The following is a 22234-nucleotide window of genomic DNA, read 5'->3' on the forward strand; positions in this document are numbered from 1 at the left end:
AATAGACTGAGACAGGAGGACTGAAAGTTCTAGGCCAGTCTGGGTTACAGACTTTGCCAAAAAAAAAAAAAAAAAAAAAAAAAAAAAGATGGTACACACATGTAATCCCAGCACTTGAGAAGCAGTGGCAGGAAGATCAGGAGTTCAAGGTCATCCTCAGACGGATATGTAGGGAGCCTGAGGTGAGCCTGAGCTGCAGAAGACCTTGTCTTGAAACAAACAAACAAACAAACAAATAAGAATCAGCTAACCAAATCTCCACTATGCAGGGGCCATGGTTTCCACTAGGGGGCACTCTTGGGCCTAAGTCTGTAGATTTGGACCAAGGTCCAATGCAGAGCAGTTTTTCACTGCCCTAAAAAGTCCTTCCTGCTTTCCCTGTTCATTCTTCTGCCCTCCAACTCCTGGTGCCCACTGATCTTTTTATTATCGCCAACTTCTACAGGACACACGATGCTGTATTCTCTGTGGTCCGGTTAGTCTGCCTTCTTTACTCACTAATGGGCTTGTTTCTCTGAATCTTTTCTTTCTCTTCCCACTTCTCCTTCCTTCTTTCCCTCCTTCCTTCCCGCCTTTTCTTTTCTTTCTTTCTGAGACAGGGTGTCCTGTAGCTCAGGCTAGCCTAGACTCACTATGTAGCCAACGCTAGCCTGTATTCCTGATCCCTCTGTCTACCTCCCAAGTGTTAGGATTAAAGCCCTTGTTTTATGCTGATAACTGTAGAATCAGGCTCCCAGTCAAAACTTTCATCAGGGAAAAGTGTTTAAACTAGGCCAACATGGTAGCACATGCCTTTAATCCCAGCCCTTGGGAGGCAGAGACAGGCAGATCTCTGACTTGGTTTACATAGTGACTTTCAGGCCAGCTGGGGCTACACAGTCTTTAAAAAGAAAAGAAAAAAGAAGTGTGTTAAACTATAGCTCACCATAGTGACACATAGGAGTATCAGATCAGTCAGGGCTGTACAGGCACTGCCTTGCTAGGGACACAGCCTGTGTTGGTGCGTGCCTGGCATGTACAAAGCCCTGGGTTCGATTCCCAGTACCTTGTAAACTGGGTACACTGGTGCATGCCTATAATCTCTGTACTTGGGAAGTGGAGGCAGGAGGACCAGAAATTCAAGGTCATCCTCAGTTCAAGGCTAGCCTGGGGTACATGAGATCTTGCCTCAAAAATATGTATATATTATTAGACTAAACTTCATTCATTTGCTTCCCTGGCTGTTTCCTCTTACATTCTAGGTGGAACCATTGAGACTGGCTTTACATTTAAGGGAGTCTTGTCAACTTTGGCGTTTCTGTGGGGTTTGCCTTTATTTATTTATCCATGTATCTATTTATTTATCTATGTATCTACTTATTCGTTTATTGAGACAAGGCCTATCTACTCTGAAGACTAAACTGAGGTTGAGGATTACAGGCAGAAGCCACCTGTCATCCAGCTTCAACCTTGTAAAATAAGTTCCTAAGTGAATGTGGTTGCTTAGGTCCACTTGGATTTTTTGAAAAGGATTCTGATAAACAAAGATTTGGGGGAACCCTACCCTCCAATCCCCTGCCTTCCCCGCTCTCCCTCCAGGGACCCTCAGGAGATCAAGAGGGCAGCCACACACCTCTCCTGGCACCCGGATGGCAACAGGAAGCTGGCAATAGCTTATTCCTGCTTGAACTTCCAGCGAGCCCCCTTGGGCATGAGCCACGAGTCCTACATCTGGGACCTGGGTGAGAAACGGGTGGTTCCATCCACAGGCCAGGGAGGGCTGAGGGGCCAGGTCAGAGGTCAGCAAAGCTCAGGGAGCTGAGAGCACAAACAAGGGATCAAAGTCACTCTGTGGTGGGGACCAGGTGCAGGAGGAAGGCTCTTGTCTTCTCCCTGTGTGGGAGCAGGCAGGCACACCTCCACAGAGCCAAAGCAGACCCGCAAAGTTCCCACCCACTCTACATTTGCCTTCCACACTGGGGATGGACTCTACAGCCTTGTGAGTGTTAGGAGTCGTTACTCCCCAGCCCAACTCCAGATTGTTCATCTGGGGCATTAAGATCCATGCGATCCCCGTACCAGAAGGATTCCTACTTGACCAAGAGGGGGCCCTAGTGGAGGGAAACCATTCCCCTTTTCTGATACTCACCTTTCACCCGTGGCAGACAGCGACTAAAAGACCATTTTCTATAGGCAGAAATGGTAATGACGGTAAATGCGTAGGCACAACCCGGAACTGACACTCCGATCCTTCCTGCAGCTCATCACATTCTGACAGCAGGCCACCCTCGCCCGGAGTCGCTCCAGTCTCAACCCTGGTCCTCAGACCTGGGTGGGAGAAATTGACAGAGAGTAGATTATAAAAAAAAAAAAAAAAAAAAAAAAAGCTGGGCGGTGGTGGCGCACGCCTTTAATCTCAGCACTCAGGAGGCAGAGCCAGGTGGATCTCTGTGAGTTTGAGGCCAGCCTGGGCTACAGAGTGAGTTCCAGGACAGCCAGGGCTACACAAAGAAACCCTGTCTATAAAAACAAAACAAACAAAACCCTACAGATCGATGCTGTTTGTGGGGAGGGCATGTGTGTCACGGTGCACCTGTGGAGGTCGGGCGACAACTTGGTGAGGTCATTTCTCTTCCACCTTTATCTCGGAGGACTCTCGGGTCACACCAGGCTTGGGCAGCAAGTGCCTTTACCTGTTAGACCATCTCACTGGCCCCAAGAGGAGAGTTGATGTAACACCTCAGTGCCGTTAATTCACGGACCACCCGGGGACTTGGAGTTGGCTGAAGCAGCCAAGGAATGATGAACAGACACACACACACACACAGACAGACAGACACTGAAAAGCTGAGGCGGACAGTCTGGACTCTCTGCTGGGGACACCTCAGTGTCCAGGAAGCTCTGTGTGTTTGCTGTACAGAGTTGAACAGAGATGTGAGGTTATTGCATACGGCTGAGCAAGGATCCGGGGTTAGCACGTACAGATGAATCAAAGAGGCAGGCTTAGGTAACCTTGGTAGGAGCGATCTCTGTGGGCGCGCCATCTTCAGTCTGTAAATACCTGGTGAGGAGAAAGCTACGGCAGACATTCTCTGCACACACCATCAACACTCATTCTCAGTCTGCCGAAGGAAGCTTTACCGGTTCCCTCTGAGCCTCACTCCCAGCAGGGGATGGGAGGGAGGTGAGGCTTTGCCCTTCCTCCCTGGGTCTGAGGCTCTGGGGTCCTGGGCATGGCTGTGCCTATGCACACACACACACACACACACACACACACACACACACACACACACGCACACGCACACGCACACGCACACGCACACATTCACTCAGGACTTCACTCACTCGGACTTCCTCCACTCCCTCTGCCTTAGGATCAAAATTTCATTTCATACCAACCTGGGGAATGGACGAGAACTGGAATTCAGTATACGAATACACACCCAAATCCTGATTCTCACCCTCACTGCCCCCAGATAAAGCCATGATTCAGGCGAGAGCGGCCAGAGGAGAGGGAGGATGCCGATGCTGTATTTATCCCCCCCCCCCCCCAGCACATAGAATCAGTTAAACTGATCGGCCCGGTCCTTCATCTGTGTAGGCCTAATGGATCCCCCGCCTCTTTATTTTAGAAAACCCCAACAGACCAGAAATTGTCCTGAAGCCGCCTTCTCCTCTTGTCACCCTGGAGTACAACCCCAAGGATTCCCACGTCCTCCTAGGGGGCTGCTACAATGGGCAGATAGGTAAGGAGACCCCTGCCCCGGCCAGCAGCCAGGCAGGGCGCCGCTAACCCACAAGTCCACCAGGGCTCAACCTGGACTTAGCATGCCATTCCGGAAGCTAACGCTGCAGTCCCCTGGGAGTTTGCTGACACTTGGTTCTGGCCTCCAGTCATAACCATTCAGGTAAGTCTAACGTTAGCAGGCAGCAAGAAGGTTTTAAAAGTCATAATTCAGGCCAGGGAGATGACTGTTTTTAACAAAATCTCAGTCGTTAGATTTTTACCACTCCAGATGCTGGGGTGAAAAGCCTGCTAGCTCAGAGAGGCAGAGAAAGCACCCAGCTGACCTTCCTCCTCAGCCAAAGCCACCTGCCTTGTCCAACCAGACTCCTCAAACTGAATGCCCCCCTTTTACTTCCTGTGCGTCTCTCTATCCATCCTCCTGACTCCCTCTTATTCTCTATGGTTTTTGTTAATAATCCTATATTCACATCCTGCCAACCGGTTGCTTGCTCTGCCTCTTGACCTATGGTTGACTTTATTAAATCCCATTTACAATGAGCAGAAAGCTCTTGGATTAAAGGTGTGTGCTAAGGCTGAGCCACACCACAACTTGAAACAGGTTTTTCCAGTAAATAATGCGATCTTGGGGTTCACAGTGTGATCAAATATCCTGCAACAGATGGTCCCATTGGTAAGGGTGCCTGCCATTAAACCTGATGACCTGAGTTGACCTGTGTAACCCACATGGTGGACAGAAAGAATAGTTGCCCGCTGACCTATACGTATGCCATGGCACGTATGTATCCACACACGTATACATACATAATAAATAAATAAAATGTAGGGGGTTTTAGTTTGTTTGGTTTTTGGTTTTTCAAGACAGGGTTTCTCTGTGTAGCCCTGGCTGTCCTGGGACTTGCCTTGTAGACCAGGCTGGCCTTGAACTCAGAGATTTGCCTGCCTCTGCCACCCGAGTACTGGGTTTAAAGGAGTGTGCCACTACTGCCCCAGCAAATGTCATTTTGGGGTTTTGAGTTTTTTTAAAAAGAGCTCAGATAAAGTCAAGGACCAGGACCAGCCATGGAAGAATGTGAGGGCCATTGTGGAGCCCCATCTAGGGAGAAGTGTCTGGGATGAGTGTGGGTGATGTTGGGAAGCGTCACCTCCTGTGTTAGCTACAGTTCCTATTGCTGTGACATCTGAGAGGCAGGACTTAGGGGAAGAAGGGTTCCTGAGGGAACAGTACTTGGTGCTGGGAAAAGTGGGCTGCTCCCTGGTGGTGGGAGGAGCTTGCAAAGGGGGCTTCTCACTGCAGGAGAAGCAGATGGTTTGCCTTACATAAGGCGGTCCCCCCAGCAACACACACACTTCCTCCAGCTAGGTCCCCCATAAACACCTGGACATGTTTGTTTGTTTATCACTTTATTTATTTGTTTGTTTATGCTACATTTACAGAGAGAGAGAGGGAGAGAGAGAGAGAGAGAGAGAGAGAGAGAGAGAGAGAGAGAGATTCCTTTTCCTATGGTCCCAGTGATAACCCAAGGTACAATCTGGGACGTTTATTGGGCTTCCTTACAGAGCGCAGGAGAGGGAGGGGTTTCCTATAGGGAGTTTGGATGCTCCATGCTCCTTTCCCCAACAAGCCACCCCTGGAAAGCCTTTACCCAGCAAGGATGAGAACTTGCCCATAGCTTCACAGAGAAAGCCCCTTCCCCAACTCTTCCCCCTGGCTGTATACTGCAGCCTCCCAGCACACCCGCCACCCCCCACACACCCACCCCCAGCAGTTAGGGCGGCGCTGAATACAACAGGCAGTGGGGGCAGTGGGATTCTCAGGGGAGGGTCTCCTGACTCCCTCCCCTGAGTATAAGCAGTCAACAAGCCAGCTGGGATAACCCTTTTGTAAGGGGGCACAGCTGAACTCCCCAAGGTGGCTCTGATGAGGGGGGGGGAGGGGGGCGGATGGGCACTTGGGTGTGGTGGTGAGTCTGTGAGAGTCAACACATGGGAATCCGTTCTCAGGTTTCGCCATGTGTGTGTGTTCTGGGGATTGAACTCAGGCTTTTCTTTATTGGAAGCTAATGAATGAACTCAGTCATTCTGTTCTGCTTTGGCAGTGTCTGTTCTTCTAGGACTTTTCCATTTCATCTAGGTTACCCAGTTCATTGACATATCATCTGCCATCCATGATTCTTGTATGCTTTTAGTCGTTGGAGCTTTCTTATTTTTGTCTTAGTCGATCAAGAGAGGTTTGTCAATTTGTCAATTTTGTTTTTTTTTAAAGAACCAACTTTATTAAATTTCTGAGGTTTTTTTTAATCTTTCACTTATATTTTACTTCAATTGTTATTCCATTTTCTGTCTCAGATGTGTGCGTGTGTCTGTGTATGTCTGTGTGTCTGTGTATGTCTCTCTGTGTGTATGTCTGTGTGTGTGTGTGTGTGTGTGTGTGTGTGTGTGTGTATGTCTGTGTGTTCGTGTGTGTCTGTGTCTGTGTGCACATGTGCCCAGGCTGCTGATTTTGCTGTCTCCACCTTCCAAGCGCTGGGTTTGCTCTCCACTTCCAGATTTTGTGTTTGTTTATTTATTTGTTTGTTTGTTTGTTTAAGACAGGACCTCACTGTGTAACCCTTGCTGATCCTGGAACTTATTCTGTAGACCAGGCTGGCCTTGAACTCACAGAGATCTGCCTGCTTCTGCCTCCTGAGTGCTGGGATTAAAGGCACGCACCACCATTCCTGGCTATTTGTTTTTTATTATTTTATCATTTTATTTGGTGAGACAGGATCTCCATATGAAGCACGTATTGGACTTGAACTCATCGTGTAGCCTGGGCTGGTCTCAAACTTGCATTAATTCTCCTGCTTCAGCTTCTGAGTTCTGGGATTATAAATCTGAGCCTCTATGCTTAGCTTTGCTTTGGGTTTAATTGCTCTTGTTTTTCTGACTTAACTTTTATCTTTTGTTATTTAAGTGTGGGTATGTGCCCATAAGTGCAGTGCCCTTGAAGGCCTGAAGAGGGCATCAGAGTTACAGGCAGTTGGGTGCCATCCTCTGCAAGAGTAGTAGTATACACTCTTAACCACTGAGCCATCTCCCCAGCTTCCTGGTGTATTTTTGCTTTAAAGACAGGGTCTTACTTTCTAGGCCAGGCTAGCCTTAAACTCCTGATTCCCTGAGGGAAAAAAAAAAAACCCTGGTCTGTCTCTAAGACCTAATGCATCCCCCGGGGAGCAGCCAGCCTGTGTCACAGCTATGGGCTCCATACATTTCCCTGTCATATCGTCCACTGTCTGCACCATAAAGACCCCAGCCAAGCTGCTGTCATGACTTACTCAGCAGTCCTTCTCACTCATATTCATGACCCCTCTCAGTGGCTGTTCACAGTGGCTCAGAACAGCTCAGCTCTGGGGTTCCCCTGCCAGAGGAAGGAGACTCCAGCTGTGACATCTGGGATCACAGGACCCACCCTGGAGTGCTGCTTTGCAGAGCAAGTTAGTCAAAGAAGCGCATTTCTGGGCCTGGCCTGACCAGGGACAAAAGTCTTGGCCTTGGGGGCTACTAGGTCAAAGCTTATGAGCAAGTAAGTACGTTTGCTGGTTCAGGAAATCACCTTTCCCAGAAACGGCTCTGAGTAAGCATGTGGGCCCTTGATGGTCCTCAGGAGGAGGGCAAAGCCAGATACATCAGGGCAGGAAGCAGGCAGGCTTTATGGGAAAGAAGGATTCACAGTAGAGGCTTGAGCATGCCCGTGAGCTTTTCTTTCTTCCTTCCTTCCTTCCTTCCTTCCTTCCTTCCTTCCTTTCGTTCTCTCTCTCTCTCTCTCTTTCTTAATTTATTTTTAATTGTGTGTGCATTAGTGTTTTGTGGGTCCTAGGAACCAAACTCCAACGCTCTGCTAGAGCAGTAAGCGCTCTTAACCACTGGGCCACCTCCCAGCCCCGCCTTTATTTTAGCATTTAAAATCCTGTACATGTGTGTTTGTCTCTGTGCGGGTGTGCAGGTGCCTGCGGAGGTCAGCGGAGGTCAGCGGAGGTCAGCGGCATCAGGTCCTCAGCAGCTGGAGGTATAGGGGGTTGTGAGCCACCCAGTGTGGATACTGGGAACAGAACTCTGGTCCTCTGTGAGAGCAGCATACATTCTTAACCAATGAGCCATCTCTCCAGGCCTCTTTTCTTAACTTTTAATTTACATTTTTAAAATTTATTGTGTTGGAGGGTGTGGTAGTTTGAATGAATGTAATTGACCTCCATAATCTCATAGGGCATGGCACTATTAGGAAGTGTGGCATTGTTGGAGTGGGTATGGCCTTGTTGGAGGAAGTGTATCACTGTAGGCGTGGGCTTTGAGGTTTCCTATACTCAGGATACTGCCCAGAGTTCAGTTGATTTCCTGTTGCCTGCAAGATGTAGCACTCTCATCCAGCACCGCATCTGCCTGCATCCCGGCATGCTCCCCACCATGATGATAATGGACTAAGACAGAGGGGTACATGTATGCCACAGCTTGCATGGAGAGGTCAGAGGACAATTTGAAGAAGTTGGTTCTTTACTCCCATGTGGATCTCAGGAGCTCAACTCAGGTTGTCAGGCTGTGGCAGGCACCTTTACCTGATGAGTTACCTCACCAGCCCTCTTTGTTTATTATTATTGTTCATTATAAATTTTTTTAGAATTATTTATCTTATTTTGTGCACCACGTGTATACCTAGTTGCCAGAAAAGGTATTGGTGGAACTGGATTTATAGACGGTTGTGATCTGCCAGGTGGGTTTTGGGAATCAAACTCGGGTGGTCAGGCTTTGTGACAACCTTTACCCCCGAGCCATCTCTTCAGCGGCCCCTGCGTGAGTTTCTTGCAGCATCACGTTCACGTTCACGCAGCAGGGAGATCTGCCCACATTCTTACGTGGGGACCTCTGCCTGTGCTTCTTCTGCCTTGGATCCTGGCCTCACCCCTTTGCTTGGCTGGTTCCACCTCACCCTTAACTCCCTGCCACCTTCCCCTACTGACCTTTCCTGACCAGCCCAGCCTCTCTACCTCCCGCCCGACTCCTGCCTCTCCCAGTAATGAGCCTGGTCTATTCCCAGGAGCTTCACTAGGGTGTAGGGTGATCTTAGGACATGCCTGGGGCACTATGGAGTGAATGAAGCCTACACTCCAGGAGTTTCTGCATAGATTATGTGGGGATGGTAGAAAATGTAGGCTGGTTTGAATGTAGCCCTGATCCTAAAAATCCAAACTCAGAGAAGCAGCATTCCTCCAGTTCAGCTCCTTATTGGGGAAAGAATCCCATTACACACACACACACACACACACACACACACACCAACTGCCAAACACAGCTCTCACCTCAAAAGGAAATGAGAGACCGTTAGTTCTAGAGTCAAATATGAATGACTGATGATCCAGAAGCATGGATGTGTTACACCAGATACTAAGTAACAATGCAAAAACAGTTTCACAAAGTTCTTAGAGCTGCACAACAGAAAACCACTAACCAAGGCTTTTTTCAGAGAGAGCTGTGGAGCCAAAAACACAACAAATTAACACCCACCTCCCTCTGCCAAGTATCAGTGAAACTAACAGGCAGGTGGGTTATAGCAGTACAGGAAGCCTGTTACAGGCCTTACATGTTATCTGATGACATTCTTCTGACAGAGTCTCACTATGCAGCCCGGGCTGGCCTGGATTTTGCTATGTAGACCAGGCTGGCCTCGAGCTCAGAGTCTCAACTCTCCTCAGTCACAGAAAAGCTTTACCACAGGTTTGTTTGGTTTGCTTTTCTGGGAACTTCAGTTCACAGCCTCATCTCCTCCCCTGTCAGCCTGCTGGGACACCCGGAAGGGCAGCCTGGTGGCAGAGCTGTCCACCATCGAGTTCAGCCACCGAGACCCAGTGTACGGCACCATCTGGCTGCAGTCAAAGACGGGCACCGAGTGCTTCTCAGCGTCCACGGATGGGCAGGTACCACCTGGCTGGACCCTGGAGAGGAGGGGAGGGCCCATGAAAAGCATCCAGAGAACGTTGCCTTACAATCTGTTTTCCGTCATTTCTTTTATTGTATAGTGCCGGGGCTGGAACCCAGGGCCTCATGCATGGGAGGTGTTCTACCACTGAGCTACACCTTCCAGCCCTCTCCCCCTTTAAAAAAAGAAAGGAAGAAAGAACGAGTGAGCCTATTTGGGGACAGTAGTGTGTACCATAGTGCCCATGTGGGTACTAGGGATCAAACTCAGGTCTTCAGGCTTGGTAACAAGTACCTTTACCTGCTGAGCATCTCACTGATCTAAACTTTCCCCTTTTTAACACTGAATAGTGAATAATCCCAAAGATTCAAGGGCCCAAATAATCCCTAAGATTCTGAAATGCCTCCTCTACCCACAGCCTCCCAGCCCCTCCCTGGGACGCCAGTTTTCTGTGTCTGCCCTGAGATGCTCTCTGCATAGTCCAGCAAACACCCATCTTTCTCTGTTCTTCCTCCCTAACTTGCACATTTTACACCTGTGTGCACCTGCTGTGTTCTGTGAGTCCACTCAGCAGCTGCTTCAACTTTTGTGAAGTGTGATTTTGTGCCTGTTGACGGCTTGGTGTGGGTACATCATGCTTTGTTTAAGAAGATTTTCAGAAAAGGAACAGTGAAAAGTGCATTTGTGCCTAGACCCTTGCACACTTGCACAGGCTGATCTATAGCATATATTGCGGCAGTGAGAATGCTAGCTCGATTTAGTTGTTTTTTGTTTTTGTTTTGCTTGGCGATACGGTCTCACGTAGTCCAGGTTGGCCTTGAACTGATGGACTTACTGCCTCCACCTCCTGGATGCTGTAATTGCAGGCACGTATCACCATGCCTGGGTCCTGTGTATAGTTTTCATCTTGCTAGATATTGCTATATAGGGAGAGAGTTGTGCCTGCATCTGAACTGTACAGTTTGCCTTTGTGAGTCTTACAAAAACGTCTGTTTCTCATTGGTCTCACATCCTTTGAGGCCCTGGATGGCTTGGGGGACAAAAGCCAGGGTCCTCCAGGTCTCAGTCACCTTCCCATGCCAGGTCATGTGGTGGGACATCCGCAAGATCAGTGAGCCCACCGAGGTGGTCATCATGGACATCTCCAGAAAGGAGCAGCTGGAGAATGCCCTGGGAGCCATCTCCTTGGAGTTCGAGTCTACGTTGGTGGGTGTTTCTTGCTCTTCCTTCTTCATCTTCACTTCCTGGGGCTATGGGCAGGTCCGGGCTGGTGAAGGAGATGCAGGGACGGAGGCCCCTCCCTCCTGAGGCAGACTTACTCCACGCGGAGGCTTTACCGTGATGCTCCAGCAGGGGGCAGCAGAACACCTCCAGAAAGACCGCCGCTCTCACTGGCTTGAGGCTGGCCCTTCCCAGCCGGGGCAAGCTTCAAAACCAGAAAAGCAGTTTCAGGGGAAGGTTGCTGGCCAGGACCATTATCCACACAGCTTTGGCTTCATTTGAGGCCCTAGGCTGATCACTTCCCTTCCTCAGGGAACGAAAGAAGTGTTGGGGAAGGAAGGAAGGAAGAGCGGCGGAGCCTGGTGGGAAAACAGAGCACAGACAACAAGGAATGATAAGGAAACCTCCCAAGCGAGGAATGGCGGTGCATGCCTGTAATCCCAGCACTTCCGGGCTGGAGGCAGAAAGATCAGGTGTTCAAGGTCATACATAACAAATGTGAGGTCCTGTTTGAAAAAAAAAAAAAAAAACAGACAAAACAACAAGAAAATAGGAAACAAGAAGCAGGTGAAGAGAGTTCAGTAAAAGCACACAAACCTGATGACCTGAGTTCAATTTCTGGATCCCACTATGGAAGAAAACTGACTCCCGGAAGTTATCCTCTGACCTCTATGTAAACATAATATGCCATGGTATTCATGTATACACACACACACACACACACACACACACACACACACATACACACACATTATGATGATGGTAAATAAAAATTTTGAAACTTGCCAGGCCTTGGTGACACACCCCTTTAATCCCAGTACTGGGAAGGCAGAGGCAGGTGGATCTCTGAGTTCGAGGCCAGCCTGATCTACAGAGCGAGTTCCAGGACAGCCAAGACTACACAGAGAAACCCTGTCTCGAGGAAAAAATAATGAAATAAAAACTCAAAATTAAAGCCAGAAGCAGAAGAATCATTGAAAATTCAAGACCATCTGGGTCTATAGAGTGTTCTAGGCCAGCCAAGAGCACATAGTAAGGCCATGTCTCAAATACACAAAACCAAAAACGAACACAATCAAATCACAAAGCTTGAAGTTGAGCGGATCCGTCACAGGAAGGGGTCAGAAGCAGAAAACGAATACTCATTAAATAAGGCAAGAAAATCATGTTTCCAGGAGGCTCCTGGCTTGGGCTGGCTCCTCCTCTGTATCTTGCTGAGGTTCAGGCTTGTTCCCCCACCTGCACCTTGCGGGTATCATTTGCTCAGGGTCCTGTCCTATCATTCCTAGGACCTTGGGTGGCTCTGACCTCACACTTGCCCTGGGGACCCTCAGCCACTGACCAGAGTTCAACACTGGGAGGATAAGGTGGAAGGCAAACCAGGTGCCCTGCCCAATGGCAGAGGAGGAGCCCCTGGGCTCAGGGCCTATGGGGGGGGGTCCTCAGTAAGACCTTGTGCCCCAGTGCTGGGATTTCTAGGCCACATGCTGAATATAATGTTCCCTCTTCTCCACGCTAGACCCTGAGTACACAGCCTTTGCCAGACATGGGCAGCCACCGTGCTCCTGTGAGACCTTGACTTTATCTGTTTCCCCACACACAGGAGGAGTCTTGGTGACAGGAAACCCTGGCACACGGTAAAGCTGGAACTTGAGCCCCGGCTCTGATCCTATCTCCACCCCAATGTGATGTCTGAGACAAGCAGGCTGGGTGGCTTGTCCCTGACCACTTACAGGTTCCCTGTGGCTGGCTTAACGGCTTGTTTCGAAGAACCCCCCAAATTTGGTCTTTTTATCTGATGCCCAACTTAGTAGCTCAGTTTGTGTTCTCATTCTCTTTCTGTGTCTGTCTGTCCGTCTCTTTTGTTACTGAATACTGAACCTGGGGCCAACATTTAACACTCAGCCATCTTCCAGATTATGCATGTTTTAATTTTTTTGGTAAAAACTCATAAAATTACCACCTATGCACTCTCTCTCTCTTCTTCTCTCTTCCTCTCTCTTCCTCTCTCTCTCTCTCTCTCTCTCTCTCTCTCTCTCTCTCTCTCTCTCTCTCTTGATTTTTCTGAGACAGGGTTTCTCTGTGTAGCCCTGACTGGCCTGGAACTGGCTCTATAGACCAGGCTGTCCTCGAACTCAGAGATCTACCTCCTTCTGCCTCCTGAGTGCTGAAATTAAAGGCACGCACCACCACCACCCGGCTCCACTTACTCTCTTAACTCTTTATTATTACTCATTTATTTTAAAGATTTATTTATTTGTGTGTGAGAGTTTTCTGCCTGAATTTGTGTGTACCACATGCAATCCTGGTACCTGAAGAGGTCAGAGGAGGACCCCTGGAGCTAGAGTTCCAGATGTTTGTGAGCTGCCACATCCACGCTGGGAGTCAAACCCGGGTCCTCTGCAAGAGCAGCAAGTGCTCTTAACTGCTGAGCCGTCGCTCCAGCCCCTGTTAACTTTTTATGTTGGATATGTCCCTTGTATCTCAGGCTGGACTTGAATCTGTTATGTTGCCAAGAACAACCTTGAACTTAAAAAAAGAAGATATTACATTTTAAGTGTTTATTTTGGTGGGGGGGGGCATGCTTGCAGAGGTCAGAGGACAACTTGGAGTCAGTTCTCCCCTTCACCGTGAGAGTCTCAGGGACTGAACTCAGGTTGTCAAACTTGGCAGTTAGGGCCTTTATGCGCTGAGCCATCTCCCAGAGCCACGACCTTGAACTTCTGATACCCTTGCCTCCACCACTTAGGGCTGGGTTAGAGGTGTGCACTGCCAGGTCTGGGCTGGTTTAACCACTTTGAAGAGCCATTCAGTAGTGTTCCACCCAGGGCCACACAACCATCCCCACCTCTGGCTCTGGAATTTTCCCGTCTTTCAAAGCTGAAGTTCTTTATCAAATTGTGACATTTTATTTACCAGTCAGACAGAATAGAAAGAAGTTGGGTGGGCAGGAGCCCTGCCCTCTTTGTTACTAATAAATATAATTGTACTTCCTCATAGCTGTGTGGGTTCTGGTGACTCACACTTTTAACATGGCTCTTCCTCAAAAGAATTTGGTTATTTTTATAATTTCCAGGAAAGCTGGGCTTGATGGTTTATGCCTTAATCCCAGCACAGGCAGGCAGATCCCTGGGAGTTCAAGACTAGCCTGGTCTACACAGCAAGTTCCAGGAGAGCAAGGGCTATATAGTGAGATCCTGTCTCAAAAAAATAAATAAAAAGAAAAAGAAAAAATCCCATCAAGCCCCTCTGCCTAGCACTCATTTTAACTGATTTTCAAATGTTAAAAATGGAGCATGTGATTTCCTCCCCAATAACCAACTTTCCTGCCAAAACAAATATAAAACAAAATTGAAAACCTATGCCTATGAGAAAAATGGTTCCCTGTTTCCTTCTCCCTGAGACCCCCAGCAATTCTCATCACTTTTTCTACCTCAATGCCCTTGCCTACTCTAGGGGCATCTAAGGAGAAGGGCCATACAGCAATTGTCTGTCTTTTTTTTTTTTTTTTTTTTTTTTTAAAGCAATGTCTCATTTAGTCTAGGTTGGCCTCAAACTTGCTAAGTATTTGGGGGTAACCTTGAACTTCTGATCCTGCCTTCACTCCTGACTACATGATCAGAGCCACATTGTGTCCACTCTGGGCCTTGTTTATTCTACACATAAACAAATATCCAAAATCCTTATGACAGAATGCTGACTGGGGCTGAAGAGGTGGCTGGGTGGCTAAAAGGACCCACTATCCTTTAACTCTAGTGCTGTGAGGAAACCAAGGCAGGAGGATGATTGGGACTTGCTGGCTGCCAGCCCATCGGAAAAACAAGAACTCCAAGTTCAGTGAGAGACCCTGCCTCAAAGGAATAGGGCAGCGTGATAGAGAGAGACATCCAAAGCCTCCTTTGGACTCTTCACACCCACACATACAAGTGCACATTCACAACACACACACACACACACACACACACACACACACACACACACACAGTGCACGCAGTGATGCCTGTGGAGGGGATTCCTAATGACCCTCTAGAGACCAGAAGAGCTAAGGAAGCCCTTATCAATTATGAAGGCCTCAAGAATACTTGCAGTGAGGCTGGGATGGGTCTTAGCCTGAACAGAGCTCAAGTAGGCTGCAGGCCACGTGGACCCAGCCTAGAGCTAATGTCTCATGACACCTCTGCCTTTTTGTCACCCGCTCCACACACACAGCCAACCAAGTTCATGGTGGGCACCGAGCAGGGCATCGTTGTCTCCTGCAACCGCAAGGCCAAGACATCAGCCGAGAAGATCGTTTGTACCTTCTCAGGCCACCACGGCCCCATCTACGCCCTCCAGAGAAACCCCTTCTACCCGAAGAATTTCCTGACTGTTGGTGACTGGACAGCCCGCATCTGGTCTGAGGACAGTCGGGAGTCATCCATCATGTGGACCAGGTGAGGGGAGGGATACAGAGGAGCAGAGAGGACACAGGCCCACTTCAGAGGCTCTGTATGGTAGCCCATGCCTGTAATCCCAGCACTCTGGAGGCTAAGGCAGGAGGATTGAAAGTTTGAGCAGCCCGAGCTACGTAGAAAGACCTTGTCTAAAATATAAAACAAAACAAAAACTACGAACAAAACAAAAACAAAAAACCATTAATGCCTGTACATATATCATATTCCCAGTGAAATTTAAATTTCATTTAAAATGATTTTTTTTCTTAAAGGATGTTCTAATGATGACCTTGAACTCCTTGTGTTTTTGCCTCTACCTCCCAAGTACTGGAGAGGTGTGTACTACCATGCCTGGTTAACAATGCAGATTTTTTTTTTTGAGACAGGTTCTTACTATGTAGACCTGATTGGCTTAGACCAAGTCTGGTCTTAGACCAGTCTGGTCTCTATGTAGACCAGACTGGGCTCAAACTTGCAGAGATCAGTCTACCTGTCCTGGTTGCTTTTTTTTTTTTTTTTTTTTTTGAACTTGACACAAGTTAGAGTTACCTGAGAAGAGACTTTGTTAGCTGAGAAAATGCCTCCATCAGATTGCCTGTATGCAAATCTATAGGACATTTTCTTGATTAATGATTGATGTGTCAGGGCCCAGTCCCCTGAAGGTGGTGCTTCCCCTGGGCAGGTGGTCCTGGGGTGCATAAAGAAAGCAGGGTGAGCCGGACGGTGGTGGCGCACGCCTTTAATACCAGCACTCGGGAGGCAGAGCCAGGTGGATCTCTCTGAGCTCAAGGCCAGCCTGGACTACAGAGTGAGATCCAGGAAAGGCGCAAAGCTATACAGAGAAACCCTGTCTCGAAAAAGAAAAAGAAAAAGAAAAAGAAAAAGAAAAAGAAAAAGAAAAAGAAAAAGAAAAAGAAAAAGAAAGCAGGGTGAGCAAGTCATGAGGAACAAGCCAGTGAGCTCCGCTCCTCCAAGGCCTCTGCTTCAGTTCCTGCCTCCAGGTTCCTGTCGTGAGTTCCTGCCCTGACTTCCCTGAATGATGGACTGTTGCCACAAAAAGAGGAAATGAACCTTTCCTCCTCAAGCTGCTTCTGTTCATGTTTTGCCACAGCAATAGAAGCCCTAAGATACTTTGGAGGAGGGAGAATGATGAGTTTGAAAGAAAACTCACAGAGAGTGGAGCAGGAATTCTAATTGGTCTCAATAATAAAAGCCCAGAGTCAGATATCAGCTGAGAGATCAGAGAAGCAGAGCAGCGAGCCACTTGGAAGACTTCTTACTGTATCCTCTGCCTGAAAGAGCCAAGCTCCTGTCTCCTCCTGCCTTATACTCCTCTCTCCGCCCAGCCATATCACTTCCTGTCTCCACCTCCCTAGTGCTGGGATTAAAGGCGTGAGATCCCAAGGGCTGGGGTCAAAGGTGTGAGCCACCGCTGCCCGGCTCTGTTTCTCTTTTTGACTGGATCAATCTTGTGTAGTCCAGGGTGGCCTTGAACTCCTGATCTTCCTACTTCCTCCTCCCAAGTGCTGGGATTAAAGGTGTGGGCCTCTAGGGTGATCTAGTGAGTGGCTAGCTCTGCCCTCTGACCTTCAGGAAAGCTTTATTTGTTAGGGCACAAACAAAATAGAGAAAGAGAGAGAGAGAGAGAGAGAGAGAGAGAGAATTTTAAAAATATTCCACTCACTTTGACCCACTTTGAGGGATGACTCTTTGGCCTGGGAAGATATCACAGTGGATGAAGACTTGCTACCAAACCAGACAGCCTGTGTTTGAGCCCCAGACCCCTCCTGGGGAAAGGAGAGAACTGACTCCTGCAAGTTGTCCTCTGCCCTCCGCATGTGTGCTGTGGCCCAAATGTGCACACACACACACACACACACACACACACACACACACACAAACATACACATTAAAATACATATTTTTAAATTATTAAACAGAGTTATTTCCTGTCCAACAAACAAGCTTTTGAAAATCCAAACGAGGGCCAGAAGGAAGTACAGCCAACCCCCATCTCAGAATTGTGAACTTCTTGGGCATGTCCTTCCTGGGACCCCACAGAGGACCCCAGTTCCAGCAGCTCTGACACTGTGAGAAATACTATGCCCAGCCAGCCAGTGGGAGAGAGCCACACCCCCAGATCCCTGTCAAGTTCAGCCTGAGAACCAGAGATGAGTGAGGCTGGCAGGCTAGCAGTCAGGCCCAAAAGAGAACTTCCTACCCAGAAAGACTCAGAGACCCTGGATCCCGGAGAGCCTCAACGAGCGGAGCCTTGGACTGGAGAGCCTCCGGCCTCCCCCAGCACAGGCTCTGACTCGCCACGCCGGCTCCAACAGGTACCACATGGCTTACCTCTCTGATGGAGCCTGGAGTCCTGTGAGACCCGCAGTCTTCTTCACCACCAAGATGGACGGGACCCTGGACATCTGGGACTTGGTGTTCAAGCAGTGTGACCCTGCCCTCAGCCTGAAGGTCACATGTCCCCCCCTCCCTCTGGGGTCCTTCCTGGATGGGTCCAGGGTTGGGTACGTGTGTATGTGTGTCCTGTTGCTGCTCTTGGTAGGCGCACTTGGACAGGGTCACTCTGGGTAATCGGATTGCTGCCCAGCTGCACTCTGGCCTTGGGAGCATGGGTTCCTGCAGAAGTGAGGGGCCGGGGCACTTGTAGCTGCGATGATGTAGAAGAATCGTCCCAGAGAATTTAAACAGAAGGGAAGGGCTGGAGGTGCCAGTCAGTGGCAAGGTACTTGCTTAGTGCGCATCAAGTCTGAGTTCCATGCCCAGCACCACAAGAAACAAGTTCATTCAGTTGGCAGGACACTTGCCTGGTGTGCACAAGGCCCTGGGCTCGGTCTCTAGCACTAGAGAAACCAGGCATGCTGGTGAAGCCAGAGGATCAGAAGTTCAAGGTCATTCTTAGTCTATGTAGTGAGTTCAAGACCAACCTGACATGAGACCCAGACTCAAACAACAATAAAGCAGGGAGGAATTCAAGAGGAGTAAACATTTTCTCCCGCCCCAGTAGCGACCCCAATACTCAGACCCCAGTACTCAGATTCTCTGCAGCTCCCCCATCACCGTATATTAGCAAATTGTAGCTGAGACCCACTGACTGGGGCCGTGAAGGCCAGTGGTCTGTAGCATGGAGCTAGACCAACAACGAGGCTGGAGACCAAGGGTCTTGGCAGCAAATGAACTCCATCCGCCGTGGAAGCGTGTATCACTGGGGGTGTTCCAACAGGGTCAGATAATAGGATATGCGTGAACTTGGTTTTCTTTCCCACCCTACCTGGTTCTGCTGACCTCTTCAACAGGTGTGTGACGAGGCCCTCTTCTGCCTCCGGGTTCAGGACACCGGGTGTCTCATCGCCTGCGGCTCCCAGCTTGGAACGACCACTCTGCTGGAGGTGTCCAGCAGCCTCTCCACCCTGCAGAGGAATGAGAAGAACATAGCTTCTTCGGTGAGTGCCAAGGCGAGGCCCACTCTGCATACGTTGCGACCTGGCTGGTCACATAGAGACCAAGTCAGGAAAAATGAGTTGCCACTGTTGGTGAGGGCAGCGTGGCGTCCCCCAGCTGTCAATCTGCCCTTGCTCCATTGCTAACATTCAGGAGTTCCAGCCAGGTCACTCAGCATGCCCAGGCTTTGGTGTCTCAGCTGTAAATCAAAGCAGTTTGATGGAGTATAACAATGGGACTTTTGGGCAGCAAAGCCTCTCCGTGGAAGGTTTGATGGCTGCCCACAAAAAGGACAATGGAAGTGATCTGCCTGATGATAGAGCCAGTGCTACCCCTCTGCCTACCCTGGGGCTCACTCCCCAGCAGCGTGGGGGATGCTGGGATTGCAGTTCTTGATGCTGAGGCTAGGCTAGCCTCCTGGCTGTGCCTGAGGCTGAGGCCTCACCCCTGAGCTGGGGATCAAAATCATCATCTTGCCTACCCCAAAGGACATTCTTCACTGTAGCCTGTGTATGTGGGGCTCCTTGGAACTGAGTAGCTCAGTGGCCCTGCTCAAGGATGACCTTGAATTTCTGGTGCACCAACTTTGCCTCCAAGTCCTGGGGTTGCTGGTGTGTGCCACCGTTTAGGCAGCTGGGTCTCTGCCAGGCAGGCACTCTAACAGCTGCCCTACATCTCTAGTGCTGTGAGCAAGTGTGTACTTGTTTGTTTTGAGGCAAGGTCTTACTTTGTAGCCTTAGCTTCGCCTTGAACTCACAGAGATCCACCTGTCTCTGCCTTCTGAGTGCTGGGTTTAAAGGTGTGTGCCACCATATCTGGCTTAGTTGTTTGTTTTTTTTCCAATGCATAAATACAAATAAATGAAAGCAGATGTTAAAAGTTTACATAATTGGAGTTGTATTTTCACAGTCACGAATTTACTTGATGTATAAGTATGTGCTGACATCTTTTTAATTTCATAGAAAATAGTGCAATACACAATAAATCTCTCAGCTCTGCATAGATTTGTTTTTTATAGACAGGGTTTTGCTAAGTAGCCGATGTTGTCAAACTTCCTTTTGGGACCACTAGCTCCCCAAACAATGACATGGAAACTTATTATTAATTATGAAAGATTGGTCTTAGCTTAGGCTTGTTCCCAATTAGCTCTTATAACTTAAATGAACTTGTTTCTATTAATCTATGTTCTGCTGTGTGGCTCTTTACCGCTCCTGAGTACCGTATGTCCAACTTCTTCAGTGTCTTGCTGATGAATCCAACTCTCTTCATCCCAGAATTCCTAGCTCTGCCCGAAGTCCTGCCTAGTCTCTCCTGCCTAGCTAGGTATTGGCCGTTCAGCTCTTTATTAAACCAGTCAGATGCCTTAGGCAGGTGAGGTAAACCAGTGATATATCTTCACACAGTGTGGCAGAATACCCTGCAACAAGCCTAGGCTGGCTTACACTTCCAATAATCCTCCTGCCTCAGCCTCCTGAGCACTGAGATTGTAAGTATGCACCGCCATTCCTGGCCTAGCCCTCCTTTCTTGATATGACCCCCAGCAGACCTCACCAGGGACAAATTTCCATAGGAGCCCAGACTATTCTGGGGTTTCCAGCCATCTCCCTGCCTCCCTCGCCACCAGCCTATCCCTGTCTGTCCCAGATATTCGAACGTGAGACCCGGCGGGAAAAGATCCTGGAGGCCAGACACCGTGAGATGCGGCTGAAGGAGAAAGGGAAGGCAGAGGGCAAGGATGATGACCAGAAGGATGAGGAGATGGCCCTGGACCTCGATGAGCTAGTCGCCAAAGCCGAGGAGGAGTTCTTTGAGGTCATCTTCGCAGAGCTGAAGAAGAAGGAAGCGGAGGCTTTGAAAAAGAAAGCAAAGCCCGTAAGGACCTCAGCAAGGGACCTGGGTGGGCTGGGGTTTGGGAGAAAGCCCTAAGGCCTGCGTTCTGCCCAACTCTGACCTCCTGGGTGACCTTGAGCCAGTAGCTTTCCTGGATGGATCTTGACTATCCACTGGTAAGAGGGTGGACTCACTCCTATCTCTTGAGGAAATTTGTTGCCCAAGAGACACCAGGTTCCTTGAGGGCCGGAACCCCATGCCTCCTGCTAGCCTCCTCCTCATGGTAGGCTCATCTTAACACGATTGGTACCTCCTGGATCAGGGCCCTGGGAATCTGTGAGTGAGGGCTTTGAGGCCCAGGGGAGGAAAGGGCTGTGACATTTGCCCTCTGTGCACTGCTCTGGCTTAGCCCGAGCAGGTGACAGGAGCGTGGAGTGTGACTGCTCCCCTGCCCCTGGCCCCAGCTCGCAAGCATTTTCTACCTTTGTCCTCTGGCCTCTCACTCTGCTTCTCAGTCCCTCAGCTGCCAGCTGGGAAATAAGAATGCACTGTAAAGATGGTGCCTGGCCACCGGCTGGGGACAAAGGGGGAAAAATCTTCTCCGTCCACATCATTGTTCTTAGGGGTCCAGGTAGGAAGGAGACGAGGGCCAGATACAGTAAAACAATGAAGCCAGGCTACTCCAGCGCCTGCTCTTCTGACTTGTGTCATGAGGTCTAAGGACAAAGTGAAAGTGTGGGGCCCTCATTTAAAAAGCATTTAGGGGAGGGGCTGGAGAGATGGCTTAGCAGTTAAGAGCACTGGCTGCTCTTCCAGAGGACCCCAGCTAACTGTCTCACTCAACTCAAGTTCCAGGGGATCCAATGCCTTCCTCAGACCTCTGTGGGCACTCTGACATGCATGTGGTACTCTGACATGCATGCAAGCAAAACACACATATGCATTCAAAATAAACAAACAAATAAAAATGTTTTAGTGGAGCCATCAAGATGGCTTCATGGGTAAAGGCACTTACTACAAGCCTGATGATGAGTTTGATTCCTGGGGACCCACGTGGTGAAAGCAGAGAACCAACTCCCACAAGTTGTCCTCTGACTGCAAGAAGATGTTGTGGAATTCAGGTCCTGTGCATGATCACATATGTGTACACACACACACACACACACACACACACACACACACACACACACACGAATAAATATAAGAACTATTTAGAAGGGTCTGGGATGTAGCTTAGTTAGACTACCTGCCTAGCATTCCCAAAGCCCTGGGTTCCGTCTTTAATTCCATACCATAAGCCAGGTGGGATCATGAACACTTGTCATGCCAACATCTGTAGATTCAGGCAGGAAGGTGATGTCACATGAGGAGGGTGTCAGAACCCCCCTGGAGATGGAGTTCGAGGTGGTTACAAGCCACCTGACATGGGTTCTAGGAGCTGAACACAGATTAAGAGTGCTCTTAATCACTGAGACGTCTCTCCGGGACCCCTCATTCTGTCTGGTGACACTTGCTCTGTCTCTCTCCCACTGCTTGAGGATAGAGAGTCATTTTGTGATGCAGTTTGTATTTGGAAAGCCCTTGACTGACAGCCACACCTGTGAGCGGAGAGGGACC

The 22234-nt window shown here is 49.1% G+C and overlaps 1 protein-coding gene across 4 annotated transcripts in view; it reads left to right on the forward strand.

Annotated features, from left to right (window-relative positions):
- The window catches only part of Dnai2 (dynein axonemal intermediate chain 2), a 33943-nt gene that overhangs the window by 10129 nt on the left and 1580 nt on the right, over positions 1-22234 (forward strand). For 2 of the 4 annotated variants that reach the window (XM_006970640.4, XM_015993630.3), the window contains exons 5-12: positions 1579-1721; positions 3612-3725; positions 9533-9672; positions 10758-10880; positions 15105-15328; positions 17665-17800; positions 18643-18789; positions 20432-20659. In XM_006970640.4, the coding sequence (XP_006970702.1) occupies positions 1579-1721; positions 3612-3725; positions 9533-9672; positions 10758-10880; positions 15105-15328; positions 17665-17800; positions 18643-18789; positions 20432-20659 (1255 nt within the window). The remainder of the gene's footprint in view (positions 1-1578; positions 1722-3611; positions 3726-9532; positions 9673-10757; positions 10881-15104; positions 15329-17664; positions 17801-18642; positions 18790-20431; positions 20660-22234) is intronic. The other 2 variants (XM_076543676.1, XM_042283064.2) reach the window with 1 other exon arrangement.

Source organism: Peromyscus maniculatus, chromosome 8 (genome assembly GCF_049852395.1).
Source record: "Peromyscus maniculatus bairdii isolate BWxNUB_F1_BW_parent chromosome 8, HU_Pman_BW_mat_3.1, whole genome shotgun sequence".
Taxonomy (NCBI): domain Eukaryota; kingdom Metazoa; phylum Chordata; class Mammalia; order Rodentia; family Cricetidae; genus Peromyscus; species Peromyscus maniculatus.